A 24,329-nucleotide genomic window follows, 5' to 3' on the forward strand; every position below is an offset into this window, starting at 1 on the left:
GTATACCCTTGTAGTGAATTCTCTGTTCGGTGTTCTCTGTACCATCACGTCTAGGAATGGGAGTTGGCTATCCTTTTCTTCTTCTCTCGTGAATCGGATTCCTGTGAGTGTGACGCTGGTGATCCGGTGTGTTTTTTCTATTTCTGTGTTTTTAATGATTACAAACGTGTCATCGATATATCTGACCCAGAGTTTGGGTTGAATTTGTGGTAGGACTGTTTGTTCTAACCTTTGCATAACTGCCTCTGCTATGTGTCCCGAGATTGGTGATCCCATGGGTGTTCCGTTGATTTGTTCGTAATTCTGGTTGTTGAATGTGAAGTGTGTTGTGAGGCACAAGTCCAGTAGTTTAAGTATGCCATCTTTGTTGATAGGTTCAGCGTCCTGTTTTCTGTTCTGTATGTCCAGTAGGTTGGCTATTATTTCTCTGGCTAGGGTTCATGTCCGCATACATGAACATCAACTAGCCACGAAACGACACGACCAGCTATCCTTAGTAGCCACACACGCAGACAACAAGCAACATGAATTCGACTGGGACAACACTGCTATCATAGGGCAAGCCAGACAGAGAACAGCCAGGGAATTCCTAGAGGCATGGCATTCATCCACAAACTCCATCAACAAACACATCGACCTGGACCCAATATACCAACCACTACAGCGGACAGCTGAAACTGACAACCGGAAGCGGCAGTGACAGACCACTATAAACACCGGAGGAAACATCAAAGAAGTGCTTCGCAGGAGGCTCCCAAGCACTGATGATGTCGCCTAGCCAGGGCACGAAACGTTTGTAACAAAAACTTCCAGCTCGGCGAACAGAACCACAACAATAAAAAAAAGTCTTGTAGAGCCCGTAAAAAATTTGTTTTTATTGCATTGTAAGAAATAAATCTAATTCTTTTTTATTCATTATTTTTAACCTATTCATTATAAAAACGAATTTCTACATTTTGGTACATTTATCAAACACATATAGATAACCATCGTGTGAAAATTTTGGTTTGTCTCTCTTGCTTAGGATGTTTTCAGCCATTTCTGGTATGGAGTCTACAAGAAAATAGAAAGAAAATTGTATTACAGCTTTCCAGTGTGAAGGCTTAAGTATCATCAAGGCAGTAGATGACTATTAACAATTATTAAATGAGAAAATGATTACAAAATGAGATTTGAATCTACAGCGGGTCATTTACAGCTTTGACTATCAACTCTTGCTAGTTGAGAAAATTACATCGGGTCGTTTGTCATCCTCTCTTCTTTAACCAAACAAGACTTTTTTTAAATTCTGAATTGGCGTCAAAACAGCTCAGTGCCAAAGTAATGAGCGCCAAAACAGTTTAGAGCCAAAATGGCGGAGCCAAATGATCGGCGCCAAAACGTACCTGACCCGGTATGGAGTTGTCCTTACATTCAATTGCATTTGACTTTAAGAAATAAATTCTGGTAAACAATGGCTCATTATCTGTGACCAACACTTTTTGGGACTCCATGCGTTGCAAAAATATATGGAATTTCTCTATCATCCCAGTGTTTGATGAATGGACTTAAAGTTAATTAAGCTAGTATTTTAATTCTAAAGAGAAAGGATTCGAAGTGATCTTAACATTAGACCATACTATGACCAGGCTATTATTTGCATTGATTTAGTTTCCACAAACTATGAAAAGGAGATTGAAACAATGCAGTACAAAAAGGATTAGTTAGGATACTACCAGATTTGATTGATTGCAGTCGTGGGGAACAATTGAAGAGGTTGTCTTTGTAAAACAGAAAATTTAGAGGAGACTTAATTCATTGGAGAGAGTACATAAGAAGTGAGGTTTCACTGTGGGAGAGCCAAAAAGTGATTTATACTTTGATGTGCTGTTTTGAAAAGATGTGAGGGTTGGACGTGCTAAAATGTATTGGTATGTGGATTTGGTGGAGATTGGAATGAAAAGAGACATGCATAGTAGTTAAAGTAGTCAAATCTCGCCACCTAATGATCTCCATCCAAGAGTGTTAAAGATGGATGTAGAGACATTGGTGATTGCGTTCCAAACTTCTGTGAGATTCTGAAATGATCCCGACAGATTGTGAGAACTTTAACTCTACAATTTAAGAAAGGAAGAAAGTGAAAAAAGGAAATTACAAATGTATTGGTCTGGTATCTGTCATAGACAAAATGCTAGAATTGAAATTAAAGGACACTGCACCAGGAGCGGCACTCCAGAAGCTAGTGTGCTTCCAATTAAACCTGTTGGACTATAACCTGGTGTTATATGATTTTTAACATTTAAAAAAAAATGCAGAGTCGGGCACAATCAACAGGGAAATCATTTGGAAATAAAAGGGAAATAATTTTGACAAACTCAATAGAGTTCTTTGAAGATGTAATTAGCAGAATAGATAAGTGGCACTGCTAGATGTGGCATGTTTAGATTTTCAAAAGGTCTTTGATAAGGTGTTTTCAAAAGACCTAAATTTTGTTTAGCACATGACATTAGGTGAAATATCCTACCATAGTTTGGGAACTGATTAGTGGAAAGAAATCAGAGGTGGAGTGAATGGGTCATTTACAGATAGGCAGACACCGGCTAGTGATATACTGCAAGGATCAATCCATATCTATGAGTTGCATGTCGGGATCAAATATAATATTTCCCACTTTTCAAATGACACAAAGCTAGGTAGATGGGTGAGATCAGAAGGGGTTCTGAAGGACTGGAGGGTGGATGACCTTGTGCCTTTATTTAAGAAAGGAAAAGCCTGGGAACGATAGACCAATGAGTTTTACATCAATAGTAGGTAAGTTGTTAGAGGGGATTCTGAGAGAAAGGATTTACATTCACTTGAAGAGGCTAGAACTAATTAGAGATAGTCAGCATGGCTTTGTGCATGGGAAATCGTGTCTCACAAACTTGATTGAGGATGTAACCAAAAAGATGAGGAAGGCAAAGCATTAGATGCCTACATGGACTTTAGTAAAACCTTTGGCAAAGTTTGTCATGGTAGATCAATTAGTAAAGTTAGATCATATGGGAGAGCTTGTCAATTGGATACAGATTGGCCAATGGGCTAATTAGTCACAGATGAAATTTATTTTGGTAGAGCAAACAAGGGCAGGACTTACTTAGTTAATGGTAGAGCCCTGGGTGGTGTTGTCAAACAATGAGGCGTTCAGGTACATAGTTCTTTTGAAAGTTACATCACAGAAAAACAGAGTGGTTAAGAAGACATTTAACATGCTTGTCTTCATTGCTCAGGCCATTGAGTATAGGAGTTGGGATGTTATGTTAAGGTTATACAGGACATTAGTGAGGCCACTTTTGGAGTACTCTGTACAGTTCTGGTTGCCCTGCTATAGGAATGATATTATCAATTTGGAGAGGGTTCAGAAGTGATTTACCATGATGTTGCTGGAACTGGAGGTTTTAAGTTATAAGAAGAAGTTGGATAGGTTGGGAGTTTTGTGACTGGAGCGTAAGAGGTTGAGGGATGACCTAATTCAGATATGTTAAATCATGAGGGGACATAGATAAGGTGAGTAGCAAAGGTCTTTGCACTAGGTTGGGGGAGGTCAAAACTAGGGGCATATTTTTAAGATAAGAGGGGAAAGAGATGAAAAAAGATCTGAAGGGCGACTTTTTCACATACGGTTCATATGTGGATGCCAGAGGAAGTGATAGATGCAGTACAGTTAGAATATTTAAAAGACATTTGGACAGGTACATGACATGACATAAGAAAGGCTTAGAGGGAAATGTGCCAAACACAAGTAAGTGGGACTAGTTTAGTCTGGGAAACTTTGTCAGTCTGGATGAGTTGGACCGAAGATTTTGTTCCTGTGCTGTATGACTCCGTGACTTTATGACTGCATGTTTCAAGGGAATTTGGAGAGATTAAGTAACTAGGCAAATAAATTGACAGTTGGAGTACAATATGGAAAACTGTGAGGTTAGACACTTTGGTAGGAAAAGCAGAAATACAGAATATCTCTTGCATGTGAAATGTTATGAGGTGTTAAACTTCAAAGGGACTTGGGTGCTGTTGTTCATAAGTCATTGAAACTTAAAATGTAGATACAGCAAAAAATTGAAGGCAAATAGTATATTGGCTTTTACTACAAGAAGATTTGATTACAGGGAGTAAAATATGTGTTAATGCAGTTAGAGGAGGAAATTAACGCTGTCAGTGGAATCTGTACTGAAAACAAAAGATGCTGGAATTCACAGTGGGTCAAGCAGCATCCATTGACAGTTAGTAAGTTAATGTTTTAAGTCTAGATGATTCTTCTTCAGAGCTGAAGAAACCAAACACAGACTAGGTGACCGCTTTGCAGAATATTTTCAGTCTGTGTGCAAGTATGACCCTGACCTTCCGATAGTCGCTCATTTTAACACAGTGTCCTGGTTGCATGTCCACTTGTCTGTCCTCAGCATGCTGCAGTGCTCCAGTGAATCACAGAGCAAACTGGAGAAACAACACCTCATCCTCAGACTAGGCACTTTACAACCTACTGGATTTAATATTGAGTTCAACATCTTCAAATTGTAAATTCATTCTCATTCCTTTCCCTCCTTTTAGCTGTACTTGTTACATTCTCTGTCACCATGTTCTCTCTCCCTTCCCCCTTACCAGTGGGACTGTTGTGTTCTTTCCAGTCTGGCAGTTAGACATACCACTGTTCTGCCATTCTCACATTCCAAACACTTAATCAACTGAATCAACATCCTTTCTCCTCCAGTATTCCAGCTGTCGACTACTGCATAAATGCTGCCCCCTCCACACTTCACATCAACTCTGCTGAAGAGCAGAAAGTGAGGTCTGCAGATGCTGGAGATCAAAGTTGAAACTTTATTGCTGGAACAGCACAGCAGGTCAGGCAGCATCCAGGGAACAGGAGATTCGACGTTTCGGGCACAGGCCCTTCTTCAGGAATGAGCAGAGAGTGTTCAGCAGCCAACCCAACCACCCTGGGAGGAGGGACTTGGAGGAGGGGAGTTGGAAATGTCTTCTTCTTGACCTCTCCGCCTCCACCCTACTCCGACCTATCACCCTCACCTTGACCTCTTTCCACCTATCACATTTCCAACGCCCCTCCTCCAAGTCCCTCCTCCCTACCTTTTATCTTCTCCTGCTGAACACTCTCTGCTCATTCCTGAAGAAGGGCCTGTGCCCGAAACGTCGAATCTCCTGTTCCCTGGATGCTGCCTGACCTGCTGTGCTGTTCCAGCAATAAAGTTTCAACTCTGCTGAAGAGCAATCTAGACTCGAAATGTCAGCTTGCTCTCTCTCCATGGATGCTGCCTAACCTGCTGTGATTTCCAGCATTTGTTTTTGTTTTTAATGCAATTATATACAGCCTTGGTGAGATCATACTTGGAATTTTATGTGCAGTCTTAAGATCATAAGAAATAGGAACAAGATTAGGCCATTCAGCCCCTTGAGACCATTTCACTATTTAATAGGATCATGGCTCACATAAATTTTGCTACCTTTTCAAGGAAACCTTTGATTCCCCTACTAATCAAGAATCTATCTATCTCAACTTTAAGTATGCACAAGGACTCTGTTCCCACAGCTCTCTGTGGCAAAGAGTTTCTCTAACACAAGAAATTCCTCCTTATCTCAGTCTTAAATTTGCATCTCTTTCTTCTAAGACTGTCTTCTGGTTCTAGACTCTCCCATGAAGGGAAATGTCCTTTCAGCATTTACCCTGTCAAGCCTGTTAAGAATCCTATATGTTTCAATGAGGTCGCCTCTAATTCTTCTAATTTAGCCTTTGCTCATAAAACTATCCCTCAATGCCAGGGATCCATCCCAGTGAACCATCTCTGAGCTACCTCCCATCAAATGATGACTTTCCTGAAATAAGGGAACCAAAACTGTTCACAGTATTCCAGATGTGGTCTCGCCTTGATTTGGTTGCAGTAAGAATTCCCTACTCTATACTCTAACCTCCTTGATATTAGGGCCAACATCCCATTAGCCTTTCTGGTTATCTGCTGCACTGTGCTAGCTTTTTGCATTTTACAAACAAATATCCCAAATCCCTTTGTGTTGCAGCTCTCCGCAGCTTTTTCTCCATTTAAATAATGTTCTATTGTTTTGTTCTCTTTTCCAAAATGAACAACTTCACATTTTCCCACGTTATACCACACAGACCTATGGCAAAATGAACTGCCATAAAGAGAGTGCAGCTGACGATGACCAGATTAATCCCTGGAATCTGGAATTGTCCTATAAGGGTAGATTGAGGAGACTGAATCTCTATTCCCTGGAATTTAGAAGGATGAGAGATGAGCTCATTCAAAAATACCAAACTCTTGTAATCTTTAACAGGGGATTGTAGGAAGGATGTCACCCCTGACGTCCAAGAATACGGGGGTAAACTATTTCACAATAAGGGGTAAACTATTCTGGATTGAAATGAGGAGAATTTTTCCAGTCAGAAGATGGCAAATCTTGGTAATTCCTTGCCCCAGAACATTGAGTATGATCAATAGATTTTTACATAATAAAACCATCAAGAAATATAGGAATAGTGCTGCAATATAGACTTCAAGTGGAAGATTAGTAATGATCTCATTGAATGGCAGAGCAAGCTCAAAGGATTGAACAATCTCCTCCGACAGTTTTTTTTTTCTGTTCCTATGTATCAACTGCTAAACAGAAAAAAAAACATATAATCAAGTGTAATAAGGGCAAAGTGCTTTTCTTTGGACAGGCCATATATTAATAATGCAAATCTAAAATTAAGTATTCAAGATAGTTACCAATAAATCCAATTGACGTAAAGAAAAATTTATTATTTTATGTTGGCTAGAAAGTAGAAAACTACCACAGGAAGTGGTCGAGGCAAATATTTTAAATGCCTCTGTAAGGAATTTCTAGGAGTAAAGGAAAAGACATGTGGAATGGCTGAGTTAAAGCAAATTGAAGGGGAGGAATTTTATGTTGAGCATAAATATCAGCAGAACTAGTTAAACAAACTGGCCAGCTTCTGTTCTGTATAATTATTAAATTCAATGTAAAGCTTTGAACATATTCCTGTGTAGGCTCATTGAGGCACAGGCTGAATGGGAATTTTCACCTGGAAATTTTCTTATCTTCTATTATTTGTGGATAAACAATTTTTCCCCCGTTGGTGAGTCTTGTGATGTAAGGGTTAAATTAAATCAGGCAGTTGGGTGGTGAGTGCCAACTTTCCACCACCACTAAGGTTAAACTTTTTTTTTAAATTACTTTACAGTGTGGAAACAGGCCCTTCGGCCCAACAAGTCCACACCAACCCGCCGAAGCGCAAACCACCCATTCCCCTACATGTACCCCTTACCTAACACTACGGGCAATTTAGCATGGCCAATTCACCTAACCTGCACATCTTTGGATTGGCCCTTCACAGTTGGGCAATTCATGCTAACTTAAGGGTTTGGATCTGCCACTGCTGATACTAACCTGTTGGAAGAGTTGGGAGCCTGATGGGGATATAACAAGCAAACATATGTAGGTTTGCTTCTGGACACAGAGGGTGGGGTGAGTTGGAGATGGGAGTGTGTGTCCCATCATTCAGAGATACTCAAAAGGCTGATTCGCAGACCTGGCACCAGGAGTGAGATTCCCCTTCTACCATCCTCCACCCTGCAAAACACTGACCGCCATTACTCAGCTGTGGTTGGGATCCAGTGATGATACAAAGCCTTAGGTAGATTGTGTTTGAGTAGCAGGCACTGTCTTTCCTGGAAAACCTCATCCTGGAGACCTGTGCACCCCCACCATCTCTAACCTGACTATTGTCAGTTCTGTTTTAACACAATAGTTTGGTTCTCATGCATTCCATGTTATAAGAAAATTGTGTAATAACAGCACCATTTAAATTAACGGGGCTAGAATCGTGTTATAACTGATACACTGGTTGTTTAAAACTTTTCGCTTTAGAAACAGTGTCCCAAGTTTGACAGTCATATTATAGCAAATTCATGTTGAAAGCAGAACAAACTTTATTTGATCGTGAGGAAAGACCCATCCAGTTAAACTGCTAATACAGAGACTTCACCAGTCGTCCATCCACAGACCAAACTCTCATCATCTCCATTAAATGCCACCCAAAATATATAAGACCATAAGATATAAGAGCAGAGGCAGGGCGTTCATCTCAATGAATTTGCCCCACAACCCATGGCTGATCTCATAATCACCAACTCCACTTTCCTATCTTTTCCCTCTTGCCTATGATTCCCTCACTGATTAAAAATCTGTCTATCTTAGCCTTGAATATACTTAATGCCCCAGCTTTGCAAGTCACCAGTGGTAAAGAATTCCACTGATTCACTACCTTCTGAGAGAAGAAATTCCTCCTCACCCCATTATTTAGAATGTTAGAATAATGAATAAATCAGAGACTTAAAGATGTTGCATTTGCATTCATAAATTATTTCCTGTATATCATCAGGTAATTTTTTATTTCTGCAAAAATTATCAGACGGAGTTTGAAAGTTCATGCTTACATTGGTGTTCTTACCAAAGTAATAAATTAATAGTTATTTTTAAAAATCCTGATAATAAGTCAGGACAATTGTCAACATTCTTCCAGGTTGATCTGACATGTAAGTCATAGAGACCTACAGTACAGATAAAAGGCATTTTGGTCCATAACATCTACCCATATCAAAATCAGCCACCTAACTATTCTAATTCAATTTCCAGCACTTGGTATTTCAAATGCATATCTAAATACTTCTTATATGTTATAAGGGTTACTACATCTACCACTCTTACAGACAGTGAGTTCCAGATTCTTGGGTGAAAATGATTTTCCTCACATCTCCTCTACACCTTTGCCCCTTACCTCAATTCTGTGTCCTGTGGTCATTCATCCCTCCTTCAATGGGCAATGTTTCTTCCTATTTACTCTATGTCCCTTGGAATTTTATATATCTCAATCATGATTCCTCTTAAGCTCCTCTGCTTTAAAGAAAACAATCCCAGGTCTGTCCAATTGTCTTTATAACTGAAACTCTCCAGCCCAGGCAGCATCTTAGTAATTCTCCTTTGTGCCCACTCTAATGCTATCACATCCCTCCTAATGTAGATTTCAGAATTGTACACAATATTGTAGCTCTGGCCTAACTGACATCTTGTACCTCCCTGCTCGTAAACTCTGTGCCCTGATTAATAAAAGCAGGCCATAAAATATGTGTTAGGCAAAAGTGAGGACTGCAGATGCTGGAAATCAGAGTCTAGATTAGAGTGGTGCTAGAAAAGCACAGCAGGTCAGGCAGCATCAGAGAAGCAGAAAGATCGACGTTTCAGGCAAAAGCCCTTCCTGAGGAAAGGCTTTTGCCAGAAATGTTGATAAAATATGTGTTGTTAATTATTTTGATACCTGAAGGAACCAGTACACAATCACACCCAAAGTCCCTCTGCTGTTCAATTCTTCCCAGGGTCCTACCATTCATCATGTGTTCGACAGGTCAACCCTCTTACAGTCAAGTCAAAATCATTCAAACAAACCAAAAATAGCAAGGGCTCCAATACTGATCCATGGGGAATCCACCTGAACACAGACTTTCAATCAGAAAAATACCTGAATAATCACCCTCTGCCACCTCAGCCAATTGTGGATCCAATTTCCCAAATTTCCTTGGATCCCATGTATTCTTACCTTTGCTATCAGCCTCCCAGTCAGGATCTTGTCAAAATATTTGCTGAAGTCCAAGTAGACTACGTGAAAAGTATTGTCATCATCTACACACCTGGTCACCTCTTTGAAAAACTTGAATAAATTGTTCAGAGATGACCTCCTCTTAACAAAACCATGCTGACTGTGCCTGATTTATCCCTGCCTCGCCAAATACAGATCACTGTGTCCCTCAAAATTGCTTACAATAGTTTCTCCAGCACCATGCTTAGAATGACTGCCAGCAGTTTCCTGGTTTATCCCTTTCTCCCTTCTTGAATAATGGTATCAAATTGGTTATCCTCCAGTACCTACACTTGACCAGATAAGAATCAAAAATTTTTGCAAATGTCTCTGCAATTTCCTCTCTTGCCTCACTCAACAGCATGGGAAACATTTCATCCAACCTTGGAGATTTGTCTTTTTTTAAGTCTTGTAGACCACCCAATCTCCTATCTGCCTATAATTTGTTTATACGTATCACAAACCTTCTCCTTGATTTCTATACCGATATTGACCCTCCCATGAGTGAACACCAACCCAATGCATTTGTTTGGAACCCTATCTATATCCTCTGGCTCTACACAAAGATTGCCACTGTGGTCCTTAATTATCCTAATCTTTCCTTGTTATTCTTTTACCCTTAATGTAACTGTAAAGCAATTTAGGATTTTCCTTTATTTTATCTGCCATTATCATGTTTTAGATTAGATTACATTACAGTGTGGAAACAGGCCCTTCGGCCCAACAAGTCCACACCGACCCGCCGAAGCGCAACCCACCCATACCCTTACATTTACCCCTATACCTAACACTACGGGCAATTTAGCATGGCCAATTCACCTGACCTGCACATCTTTGGACTGTGGGAGGAAACCGGAGCACCCGGAGGAAACCCACGCAGACACGGGAGAACGTGCAAACTCCACACAGTCAATCGCCTGAGGCGGGGATTGAACCCGGGTCTCTGGCGCTGTGAGGCAACAGTGCTAACCACTGTGCCACCGTGCCGCCCACTATTTCATATTCCCTTTTAGCTCTCCTAATCTATTAAGTTTTCTGTTGTACATTCTGTATTCCTCTAGGGCTTCTGCAGCTTTGAGCATTAGTTTCTGCTATATGCCTCCTGTTATATTTTAATTCAATGCTATATATCCCTTGATATTCAGGGTTCATGGCATTTATGGAACAAGATGGCTCTATACTCTATTATTTCCTTCATGAATGCGTTCCAATCATGGTACAGATTTATTTGAAAGTATTTGGTCCCAATCCACTCTGAACAAATCATATCTGATCTCATAAAAATCAACCTTCCAGCAATTGAGAATTTTGATTTCAGGTCTATCTTTGTCCTTTCAAATGTGCCCTTTCTTAATTTCAGGATGTGACATAATCTACTGTGTTGTATCTAACCCAATGGGAAGAGGGACTACAGTAACGCCTTATCTGATTCAAATTGAATATCAAGACTTTCACCTTCATATATTGTGCTTTCATATAATCTTTTCAAATCTTTTAATAAGTGCAATGAAAAGACAAGTGTATAAAGAGGCAATTTGAATTTTATTTACTTAATGTACTCTACATAGCTTCAATTTTCTAGTGAATCAAAAAAACTAGTAAATCACCTAACTCTGCTGGTGACAAAATGCATACTCCTTTATCACATCTTTGCAGTGCAATAATCCAATTTATGTACATCTTAGAATGAAATCCTAAGGCTTAATTTGTTTTTGCTTTGACAAGCCTCCTTGATGGCTGACCTTCCCATGTGGGCTTTCTCCAATTTTGAATACTTCTCATCACAGTGGGAGAGGGAATGGAGGTGTTTCCTTCTAGTGTATTTAAGTTCATAGGATCCCTGCAGGAATAAACCAAGCAGGTCATTCAGCCCATCGATTCCACACCAACCTATCAAAGGGCATCCCACTCTGACCCAACTCCCTACCTTATCCCTGTAATCCTGCATTTCTCATGATTAATCCACCTAACCTACACACTAGGTGGGCAATTTAACTTGTTAAGTGATTCACCAGTGAGTCTGTCAATCAGTTGACAAACTCAACCCAGAAGTGAATTCTGCAGGAGCAGACCATGCATGACTCTCTTTGTCTTAGTACTTTGTTCCTAGGAGAAAGTGAGGACTGTAGATGCTGGAGATCAGAGCTGAAAATGTGTTGCTGGAAAAGCGCAGCAGGTCAGGCAGCATCCAAGGAACAGGAGAATCGATGTTTCGGGCATGAGCCCTTCTTCATTCCTGAAGAAGGGCTCATGCCCGAAACGTCGATTCTCCTGTACTTTGTTCCTAGATTAATATTCCTAGAAAGTTAGTGCAAACCATGGCTCACTAATAGCACCTTTACTCTGAATCAAATGTGAGGTTGTAGGATCCATACATATTTCAGACACTTAGTCCCAGCTGATATTCATTGCAGTATCAAGGGAATGCTACATTGATGAAGGTGCAGTCTTTCAGATGAGCTGTTAAAATTTTGTTCCTTAATGTCTCTCAAGAAACTACATAATATTCCATGGCACACTTTTTATTTAACCTAATTTTCTAATCAACCTGCTCAGAGATGTTATTCCCCACCTCAAGAGCAGGTCACTTTAACCCAGGTCACTTGGAGCAGAAATAGAGACAGTACTGCTGAGCTGCAAGAGGGCACAAATCAAACAACAGCAGATGGCAGGATAGAGTTTTAGGTACTTTTCGTCAACCTGGAACAGGTGGGACTTGAATCCAGGCCTCTGGCTCAGAGGTCAGGACAAAACCACTTATTTAAAAAGGAGTAAATGGGTCTGCTCCTGCAGAATTCACTTCTGAGTTGATCAATATTGAAATACATCACTATGTCATTGCTGTTGGTGAAAACATCCATATTGGCTGCCACCTTACCCACATTACAACAGTGACGGATACTTCTAAAATAAATACTTTGAATGTAAAGAGCTTTGAGGCAACCTATGTTCATGAAAAAATGCTTGCAGCTAGCAGGTTTAGGATTGCTAGTTTTTAAACTTTATGACTGATATTTTTAGTACCAGATATTTTCTAGTCCACCTGTTTAGAAATGTTTATGACATACCTCTGGAGCAGGTGGGGCTTGAATAAAAGCAAGATACTGTTGATCCAGGGATTTACTTGCATTTGGAGAAGAATGGACTTAAAAAGGAAATGAAGCAGAGATTTATACAGGAGAGATATTGTCTCATAAATTTGAGTTTTTTTTCAGAAAGAGACAAAGATGATCAATGAGGGTAGTGCAGTGGATGTTGCCTTTTCGGACTTTACTAAGTATTTGACAAGTTCTGTTAAGGTAGACTGGCCCAAATCACATGGAATCCATGGTGAGTTGACAATTGGATACAAAATTGGTGTGGCTATACAAAACCAGAAGTAGTAGTGGAGGGGTGATTTTCTGACTAAAGGTCTGTGATTAGTACTGAGACTTCTGTTGTTTGTAATATACACAAATGATTTAGATGAAAATGTTGGTGTCTGTTTACTAAGTTTGCAGATGATGTGAAAATTGGTGGAGTTGTGGACAGAGAGGAAGAATATCAAAGGATGCAACAGGTTGTAGATCTGCTGGAAAGTTGAGCAGAGAAAAGACACATAGAGATTTATTTGGATAAGTGAGAGGAAATGCATTTTGAGAGGTCAAATACAAGAGGAATGTAAACTGTAAATGGCCACACTGTTAGAAGCATTGATACACAGATCTTAGATCTTGCTGCCTGAAAGTGGCAACATAAGTGAATAAATGGTAAAGAAGGCAAACGTCATGCTTCCCTTCATCCGTCAGGGCATTGAGTATAAAAGTTGCCAAGTCATGTTGCAACTGTGTGAGAATTTATTCAGGCCACATTTGTGCACAGTTCTAGTCACCACACTATAGGAAAAATGTGGAGATTTGGGAGAGGGTGCAGAAGAGGTTTACCAGGATGGTGCTTCAAGTGAAGTGTATTAACTATAAGGAGAAATTGGACAAACTTGGATTGTTTTTGCTAGACCATCAGACACGGAGGGATAGTCTGATAAAAGTATATAAAATGATGAGAAGCATGGGTAAGGTGGCTAGTTAGAGTTTTTTTTCCCCAGGATTGAGCAGTCAATCTAAAAAAGGGGCATAGATTTAAGATGAGAAGGGAAAAGTTTAAAGCAGATGCGAGAGGCAAATTCTTTTACACAGAAATGCACTGTCAGGTGAGGTAGTAGAAGCTGAAATGTTCGCAAAGTTTTAGAGACATTTAGACAAACACATGAACGGGCAGAGAATAGAAATGTATGGCAGGTGGAATAGTTTAGAATAGCATCATGGTCACCACAGATATGTAGACTGAAGAGCCTGTTCTTGTGCTGTACTGCTCTATGTTCTATGCTGGAAATCTGAAACAAACACAGAAAGTACTGGAGAAACTCAATAGGTTTGGAAGGTCCTGTGGAGAAGGAAACAGTGTTAACATTTCACCACCCTACCTACCTGTAACTCCACTTTCAAGGAACTATGCTCCTGCACCCCAGGTCCTTTGTTCAGCAACACTCCCAAGCCCATACAATGAACTGTTTAATTCCTGCTCTGATTTGCCTTACCAAAATACAACAGCTCGTATTTACCTAAATTAAACTCCATCTGCTACTCCATGGCCAATTGGCCCATCTGATTAAAGTCCCACTGTACTCTGAGATAACCTTCTTCACTGTGCATTGCACCACCAATTTAGGTGTCATCTCAAACATATTAACAACAGCCCCTGTATTCACATCCAAATCATTTATATAAATGACGAAAAGCAGTGGAACAATCATCAATCATGTAAAATGTGTGTAAATTGAGGTGCAACAGTGAGAGAATGGTCCCTTCTCTAAGAGCAATGTAAACAAGACACAAACAATACAAGACTCTGAGGATTAGTTGGGAAGAGAATTTAAGAAGAATGGAGAACAGTCATATTGACAGTGAGTTTCTGAAGTTATTGAATACATTTTTGAGACTTTTGAGGCTGTAAAGTGCCCAAACAGAAAATTTTGTGTTGTGTCTCAAGCTTGCATTGTGGTTTGTAGGACCCAGGCCTCCTGGCTCAGAAGTGTGGCACTATGAAATTTGATAAAACATATGCTTTTCCAAAATTCTCCAGGTCGAATGTTATTAACTGTTTTTCCCTTACTTTTTTTTTGTTTGCACTTGAACAGAAGTGATTCATAAACAGTACAAGGCTGTGGGAATAGTGGATTCTCCTCAGACTAAGGCAGGATTTTTGGAGAAAATGCTTTTTTCTTACGTGGTCCAATAATCTTGTATATAAGTATTTACTTGTTTTCATATTTATGTGTCTGACTTGGTAGAAATGGCATCTCCTACAATGAAGAAACATGAGAAACCAATGTATAGTGGGCCCACATCTCCTCAAGGTTCATCACCAAGACTGAGCACTTTCCCACCACATCATCACCCTGGCATCCCAGGACACAGCGGTAATTCACCTGATATTAAATATAAATAGAAATAAATTAGAAAATGCAGTTGTTGAGTAATTCTCTCAGGCACCTTTTAATAATGTCCACTGTTTTTGATTAGTACAGATTTTTGCTTTGAAAACAGAAACTGTTGGAAGAACTCAGTAGGTCTGGCAACACCTGTGGACAGAAAACAGAGTCAACCTTTTGATGTAGTAACCCATCTTTAAAACTGATACCAGCTAGGAAAAGGTAGTATATGTGCTGAGGATGGGGTAGGAGGAAGGAGTGAGTGGATAAGTGGCAATGAAGTCCAGAGAGACAGAACCACAGGCAGGCAGGGATGGATAATAGTATGCCAGTGAGAAAGAAAAGCTGATAATGGGGAAAATAAGTAAGCAGAAATAGGTTAGCTATGCTGAACAGGAGTGTGCACAGCTGAGCTGTGCTGTCATGACAGGGCCTGGAGTTTATTGAGGTGAGCAAAGTACAAAGAAGCAAGTGTACAGGTTCTAAAATTATTGAATTTAACATTGAGCAATGAAGGCTGCAAAGTTCCTTTGCAGAAAGTGAGACACTATGCTTCCAGCTTGTGCTAAGTTTTGCTGGAGCACTGTAGTAAGCCTGAAACAGAAATGTTGGCCAGGGAAAACAGTGGTGTGTTGGCAAATGGAAGCTTGGTGGCACTATTATGGACAGAATGTATGTGTTCCACAAAGCGGTCCTCCAGTTTGCATTTCATCTCTCTAAAGTCAGGGAGACTACATTGTGAGCAGTGAATACACAATACTAGGTTGAGTGAAGTGCAGCTAAATCACTGCATCACCTGGAAGGTGTGTCCGGAGCCTTGGATAGGGTAGAAGTAAACAGCCAAGTGTCACACCTTCAGCAATTGTATGAGAAGATGCCCTGGGAAGTGTGGGGAGGTATAGGAGTGGAGAAGTGGGTAAGGGTTGGTTAGCTCAATTGGCTGGTTTGCAGTGCAGAGTGACACCAAGACTGTGGGTTCAATTCCTGCACTGGCTGAGGTCACTATGAAGGTACCTCCTTCTCATTTTTTCCCCTCATCTGAGGTGTGGTGACCCTCAGGTAAAGCTCAACACCAGTTGCTTCTGTGTGTGTGTGTGTGTCTCTCTCTGTCTTTTTCAATATAAGAGAGCAGCCCTACAGTGCTCTAAGACTGTGATGGTTTTATTTTGGGAGGCAATGGGCCTCATGGTATTATTGCTAGACTGTTAATCCAGAGATCCAGATAATGTTCTGGGGTCCAGGATTCAAATCCTGCCATGGCAAATGGTGGAATTTGAATTCAATAAAAGTCTGGAATTTAAAGACTAGCAATGAGCATGAACCTGTTTTCAATTATTGGAAAATTTCATTTTCTTTACTAGTATCCTTTTGGGAAGAAAGCTACTATCTATACCTGATCTAGTCCACATGTGACTCCAGACCCACAACAATGTGATTGACTCTTAATTGCCTCTGAGCAATTAGAGATGGACACCAAATGCTGAACTAGCTAATGATGCCCTCATCCTGTTGATTAATAAAAAAAATTGAGCAGGACATTCCAGAGGAATGGGAGGATAATATGTGTTTAGTAGTGGCATCTTGTTGGGGTTAGTGGAAATGGCACCTAATAATCTTAGATCCAGATTTTTGCTTAATCTGTTCAGGAAGTTTCATTTCACCAATGATTATTCCATCTGATATCTATGACCAGTGTGCAGAGCACGGACAGCGCAGTGGCACTGTTCACTCAGCACTGGCAGTAGTCAGTATTCAGAGTTTGGCTGTCTTGGGATTTTATTAGAATACCAAAAATCAGTGATTATTGTTCATAAAAGTGTCTAGCATCCTTGTTTCCAAATAAAATTATTGTCTTAAGGGCATAACTGTCTCAGTCTTGTATACTTAATCTGTGCTGATTTGTTTATTTTTCCCCAAAGTTTTAATTTATCTTCACCAGAGAAGTTCTCTGAAATAAAAGTTATTTTAATCAACCTGTTCAGACATTTTATGATGTACCTTTGGAGCAGGTAGGACTTGAACCAGGATCTTCCTGCCCAGAGATCCATTACCACTACAACACAAGACCAAGGTGAATCAGATGAATAAGTGTACTTCAGCTTCATCAGACAAAGGGAAATAATAAACAAAGGGAAATAACAAACCCAAAATAATAAATCCATTCAAGTGATTACAAGTAAAGGAGAGTGATTGGATGCCTAGACTTTGCTTGGTTAAAACAATTATTGTGTTAATCAGATTGTACTCTTTTTGGTCAATATTCTGCTGGGTTATATAGAGAAGATAATGTTTGCACATAGATAGCTATTATATGAACTGAAAATATGAGCAGTATGCCTGTTGAGACCAGCGTTATCCCAAAATTTCAAAGGATAGCAACCTATTAATTCTTTGTCTTTTCAATTTCTAGTCATCTCAACAAGAAGCCCACCTCCTCCTTCACCTCTACATTTTTCAGCATCCTCCATTCTCCCTCCTGCACCCAGTAGTTACTTCTCGCACCCAACAATCAGATACCCACCACATCTTACCCCTCAGGACTCAGCAAAGAACTTTGTTCAACTCGGCTGTGGCCCATCCAATCCACAAACAAGCCAGGTTAGTCACTCATTGCTGAATTGTGAATATTTTATGGTTTGAATGTTCAAAGGAAAAGCTGTTATCTTCACACAAATTGTGTTGAAAATCCAGGTTACTCAATTATATTTGTTTCTTGATAACATCTAGATCTTAAAAATAGAAATTGACTGTAAAGCAGAAAGCTACATACTAAGAAGACAGTTCCTGTTTTGCATCCCTTTATCCTTTCTAAATGCATGGAATGTGTTGTTCATCTGAGGGGTTTTTACAGTTGGTCAGAAGAGAGGTGATCTCCTAAGTAGGTAGCCTTTAGAAACAATTGACAAATTAATGCATGTGATTGCTGGTTTTGGCATTGGTGTAATTGTTGGCTGCACTATCACGATTGCATTGTTTCATGAAATCAAGAGCACAAATCAATGTTAAACTGTGAGGAGCAGTGATCCAGTGTGGTGAAGAATAAATCAGTAGTGGTCCAATGCAGTGTCATGTGGGACCTGCTCTGAGGAGTACAGGTTATAGAGATCCTTAAACCTTTTGGATAATGCTAATGTGAACTCTGGCACTTATGTGTGTTAAAATGACAAAGACACGCCTGGTGACCCATGTTCTGATGTTTTGCTCTGTTTAACCTTATGGTAATTGTAATTGCCTGTATCCTTCTATGCTTTTGCAACAACATCAACAATATCCATTCATATCTCATTTCTAATATAACAACATTCTAAGATGCTTCTTGTTAGGAAACTTAGTCTGAATATGATTTGAAGTTTATCCTCTTAAACTATAGCATCATGATGCAGTTCAATCCATTTTGTTTCCATGTCAGGTTAAATAAACCTTTTTATCTGCTCTATGAATCCCATTGTTATGAAAATACACTTTGCCCCAATCTTTTGATGTTAAGGTCTGAATCTCCATTAACAAACCCCTCCTCAGTCTCATTTTTATTCAGCAATTATAATCTTTGGCTTGCAGTCCACACTTTACTCATCTCATGCTTGAAATTGCTGCTCTTAGTCAAGAGGCATTCTATGCTGGATCACTGCTCCACCACACCTCTCTGAGCAGTATCACTGCTGCTCCATTTCTCACCACACTCGATTACCACATATCTGCTCCAGACCACACTGGATCACTGCTCCTCCACATCACATTGCACTGGACCACTGCTCATTTATTCCTCACCACACAGGATCACTGCTCCTCCATACCTCACTCCACTGGATCACTACATTTGTACATCACACCACACTTGTCTTGTGGTCCTTCATATTGGATCTCCAATCTTCCACACAACACTACCACACACTGGACCACGGTTCATTTCACTGATCCCATTGGATTACTCCACACTTGTTGGTTTGCATAGGATCACTACTTTTCTTCATTATCCGCAGTTTCTGTTGCATTCCCTATTCCTCATCCTTCCTATTGCGATTTCTGTTTCTATCCAATCACCTTCCCCTCCCCTTTTGGTCCTCTAAGTTCTATCTTTTATCTATTATTCAAAGGCATCATTTAAGCTATAATGGTTGTAAATTGTTCAACCCCTCTTATAAGTCTGGCTTACTTTTTCTGTCACTTACTTCTCCTCCACAGTACCATTTAAATGACCAGTGATAAAGCCTTCAGCCCATTAGTGCTTAAACACCTAGCCTAGACAGCAATGCCCACATCCAGTAAACATATTTAGAAGTAAAAGTTCTCATTTCTGGATTTTATAATGTTAAATTATTTGCCGTTAATAGAGTCTTGGTCATAGAGTCATACAGCACTGAAATAGACCCTTCGGTCTAAAGAAGTTTGCTGTTTATCTTGATGCTATCAAGGTTGCCAAAATCTGAGCTCATTTTTAATTCCTAATCCAAGAAGATTTATTTCTATTTTTTAAGTTGCAGTATTGGACAAGGTTATTTCTCACCTGTTATGATGCTTGCACTGTGTAACATGAGAATCTCTGATTCTGTCCATTGTAATGAAATATTGAAATACCCGAAGTACAAATGAAGTTGGGAAGAAGGAGAAGAGTGCAGTGTTTTTTTCTCATGCAAAGAATAATAAAATTGCAGAATAAGGAAGAGCATAGAAGTAGATAGCTTAATGTGAACTCAGGCAAGAGAGAGATAAGATGGGAAGCTATGTGGGTAGAGTTGTTCCATAATGAGCAATTGAATAATCTCTTCCCTTTTTGGATGTTTCTTGTGTCCTTTGTGCAAAAATATATGTGTTTGTATGAAGTCAGTTATTATGATGTAATTCCACACAGATATTTTATAATTTACACACAGCCTGAAACAGTTATTATAAAGAATATTTTCGAGCAGAATGATTTCTTATTTAAAAGTTAAACTTTGCTTCTTACACCAGAGAACTAGGTAAAAGATTCCATCTAACCAGTTAGAATATCTTAAGGCACTGGCCATTATCAGTCTAGTAAGAGTTAAATAGTCGTTAAATCAATTCCATGTTAGTTTATAACATGTAATCAGACCAAATGACAGGAGGAAATTATAAAGGATGAGTTAAATATTTCCAATTGTTCAATGGCAGTTTGCCATTAAATTCTCTGCTAATCCTAACGTTTATTTATTTTCTATAAAACTTTATTAAGATATTTCATAATAAAGTCTAAATTAAGTCACTCTGTACAAAGGGGAGCCTGAAACTAGGTGGAATTACATTTTTGAAGGAAACGAAGGAAAACAGATGAGGGTCACAGAGTAGGTTTCATTTCATAACTCTCGAATTCCAAGTGATAAAACCAGAAAAGCGAAATGGTTGAACATCCAGTTTTGTAGATGAATAGATCACATGTTATAGGAGCTTGGAATAATTCCACAGAAGAGGAAAATTGTATTTGAGTGAAATGGGGAAAAGTTTAAATAGCTACTTAATTTTCAATATATGCAGTCGACAAAGCTAGATATACCCTAAACAGCATTTGCAACTTATTCATAAAAAATAATTTGGAGGTCAGTCCATTTAAAAAAATGGCATATGAATTCTGGAACCCCATGAATGACTTCATATGCCTGACAGGCATAAGTCAATCTGCTTGAAGCTGTCATGCAAGGGCTGCTGAAGATCAGTGCCATGGTTGCAACATGCTTGCACATTGTTGTGACTCATTAATATTTATTATAACCCTGTCCTCTTAAGCAATAACTAGAGTAGCTAATTATATCTCCATTTCAATTTTGCTCAATATAGATCCATATTGATTTTATATCTTCAGAATTACTGACTCACTGATCAATGGAAACAGTTTCTTATATTATTTCTTGTAGCAAAATACTTAATTTTTACTTCCTTAGAGTGTCAGAGGCTGTGGGGTGACCTGATGGAACTATATAAAATTATGAGAGGCATGGATATGATGGGCAGAGTCTTTCTCCAAGCATGGAACTGTCAAATACTAGGGGCATAGGTTTATGTTGAGAGAGGAAATGTTTGAAGGATATGTGCCAGGAATGTGCTGCCAGGGCAAACAGTAGAACCAGATATGATAGCAAAATTTAAGAGACATTTTGAAAGACAAATGAACAAGCAGAGAATATAGAGATACAAATAGGTAGATAGGATTAGTTTAGAATAGCATCAGGGTTGGTACAGGCATGGTAAGCTGAAAGGCCTGTTCCAGTGCTGTACTGTGTTCTAATTTATGTACACCAGAGAGCTGTTTGTTCGAGTCTCGAGCCAACCATCCAACCCAACCTTTGGGTCTGCTACACGGATGATACCTTTGTCATCACTAAAAGAAACAAATTATAGGAAACCTTCAAGACCATCAGTAATACCCTTACTGGCATAAAATTCACTAAAGAGGAAGAAAACAACAACAAACTGGCATTCATAGATGTCGCAGTAAAGCGAGCAGCCAATAGTGAACTTGAAACCAGCATCTACAAGAAAACAACACACACTGACCAAATACTGAACTACAGAAGCAATCATCCCAACACCCATAAACGAAGCTGCGTTAGAATATTATTTCAACGAGCCACCACACATGCCACTATGCAGAGTGAAGGAAAATCACCAATAAAATGTATTCAAAAAGAACGGCTACCCATTGAAACAGTCTGCCGATTTCTCAGCAACAAACCCCAACAACCAGACAACACACGTCCAGAAACCTGAGCTACTCTCCCCTACATCAAAGACATCTCAGAAATGACTGCTAGACTACTCTGATGTCTTGGCATCATGGTAGCCCACAAAGCCACCAATGCACTAAAACAGCAGCTAATGAACTTGAAAGACACTATACAGAAAACAAGCAAAACTAATGTCATTTACAAAATACCTTGCAAGAACTGTAACAAACACTACATTTGACAAACAGGCAGAAAGCTAGTTACCAGGATACATGAACATCAACTAGCCACAAAAAGACATGACCGACTCTCACTAATATCCTTATGTACAGATGAGGAAGGACACCACTTCGACTAGGACAACTCATCCATCCTGGGACAAGCCAAACAGAGACACGCATGAGAATTCCTAGGAGCATGGAATTCCAACCAGAATACATTGATTTGGATCCCATTTACCACCCCCTGAGAAAAAGAACAAAAATGACATCACCGGCCCAAAGAAACCTAAATGCATAAATAGAAAGCGGGGCTATGCCCACCAGTGCTTCATCCTGATGATGGAGGCTCACTGATGATGTTACCTAGTATGGTGACAAAATGTCTGAAAATGAACCTTCCAGCTCAGCTAACAAACCTACATTCAAAATCACACCCCTTTCTGAATTCATTAAGTTTCTATTTAACTACTATCAAACGGTTTCTTTGCTGTGGACTATTGAAACAATTCGATTAATCCTTTCCAAATCTGCCAACATGAACTCTTCTCAAATCTGAGAAGCTAAACTTTGTCAGTTGTAAGAACCTGGAGATTTTTAATACAATTCTCCTAGTTTGAAAGATTCTACCTCTTTAGTAATTTGATAGTTTGTTTTATTTATTCATCTTTGGTCAGTGAACAAACTAAACCCTTCTGCTGAGATGACATATTACCTGACATCCTTATAAGAAAGAAACTCAACTTGCTTTTGAACTCAACTCTGGTGTCTTATAGGATCATAGATTTTTACAGTGCTGAAGGAGGCCATTTGACCATGTCTGTACCAGCTCCCAAAAGGGCTACACTTTCTAGGTCTGACTTTCTAGCCCTATCTCTTTAGCTCTCTAAATTAATCAATTTCAGATACTTATGCAGCTCTCTTTTGAAACCTTCCCTGGAATTCACCTCCACCACTCTTCTGGATAGCACATTCCAAATTCTAAAAACTTTCTGGGTAAAGAGTTTTCTCCTCATCTCACTCCCAGCTGTCTTGCTGACAATCTTGAAATTGTGATCCCTTGTTACTGCTATGCCAACTAGTGGAAACAGGATACACTTCTGTACCATGTCACAATTGTTCATAATTTAGAACACCTCATTAATCTTCTCTACTTCAAGAAGAATGAGCCCAATTTCTCTAATTGTTCCTTGTATCAAAATTCCCTCATTCCTGGTATGATTCTAGTAAACTTGCTTTGAAATCTCTCCACAGCTTTAACATTTTTTCTTAAATAAATTGCTCAGAACTGAACACAATACTCCAAATGTGGTAAGACCAATGGTTTGTAGAAGTGTTGCTTTTACACTCCTGTTATAAACTCAAGAATCTGATAAGCCTTCATAACAACTGTTTTAACTTGCCTGGCCACCTTTACAGAATCATGCACATGAACCCCGAATCCCTCTGCTTCTGAACGTCTCTCAAATTTGTACAACTGAGCCTGTATTGTCTCTCTATGTTTCTTCTACCAAAATTACCTCACATTTCTCTGCAGTAGAATTTATCTACTGGGAGTCCACCCATTTGGCCACTTGCCAATGTCTCTCTGAAGATGCTTAGTGCCGTCGTCACAATTCACTATTCCCTCTATATTAGTATCATCTGCAAATCAAGAGATTTTGCCCCCTTGTAAACCTGGTCCTAGATATTTCTGAACTGAAACAAAGCTTATATGTTCACCCCACCTGCTTTAAAACCAGCAGTATAAATATAGATCATAGAACATAGAACAGTACAGCACAGAACAGGCCCTTCAGCCTGCGATGTTGTGCCGACCACTGATCCTCATGTATGCACCCTTAAATTTCTGTGACCATATGCATGTCCAGGAGTCTCTTAAATGTCCCCAATGACCCTGCCTCCACAACTGCTGCTGGCAATGCATTCCATGCTCTCACAACTCTGTGTAAAGAACCCGCCTCTGACATCCCCTCTATACTTTCCTCCAACCAGCTTTAAACTATGACCCCTCGTGTTAGTCATTTCTGACCTGGGAAGTAGTCTCTGGCTATCGACTCTATCTATGCCTCTCATTATCTTGTATACCTCAATTAGGTCCGCTCTCCTCCTCCTTTCCTCCAATGAAAAAAGTCCGAGCTCAGTCAACCTCTCCTCATAAGCCCTCCAGTCCAGGCAGCATCCTGGTAAACCTCCTCTGAACCCTCTCCAAAGCATCCACATCTTTCTTATAATAGGGCGACCAGAACTGGACGCAGTAGTCCAAGTGCGGT

General features: G+C 39.6%; 1 protein-coding gene across 12 annotated transcripts in view; it reads left to right on the forward strand.

The window, feature by feature from the left end:
- LOC122562011 (nuclear factor 1 B-type-like) overlaps nt 1–24,329 on the forward strand; it is a 624,396-nt gene that overhangs the window by 532,288 nt on the left and 67,779 nt on the right. For 11 of the 12 annotated variants that reach the window (XM_043714413.1, XM_043714404.1, XM_043714484.1 and 8 more), the window contains exons 7-8: nt 15,018–15,146; nt 17,569–17,756. In XM_043714413.1, coding sequence (XP_043570348.1) covers nt 15,018–15,146; nt 17,569–17,756 — 317 coding nt within the window. The remainder of the gene's footprint in view (nt 1–15,017; nt 15,147–17,568; nt 17,757–24,329) is intronic. The other variant, XM_043714459.1, reaches the window with a different exon arrangement.

Source organism: Chiloscyllium plagiosum, chromosome 2, assembly GCF_004010195.1.
Source record: "Chiloscyllium plagiosum isolate BGI_BamShark_2017 chromosome 2, ASM401019v2, whole genome shotgun sequence".
Lineage (NCBI taxonomy): Eukaryota > Metazoa > Chordata > Chondrichthyes > Orectolobiformes > Hemiscylliidae > Chiloscyllium > Chiloscyllium plagiosum.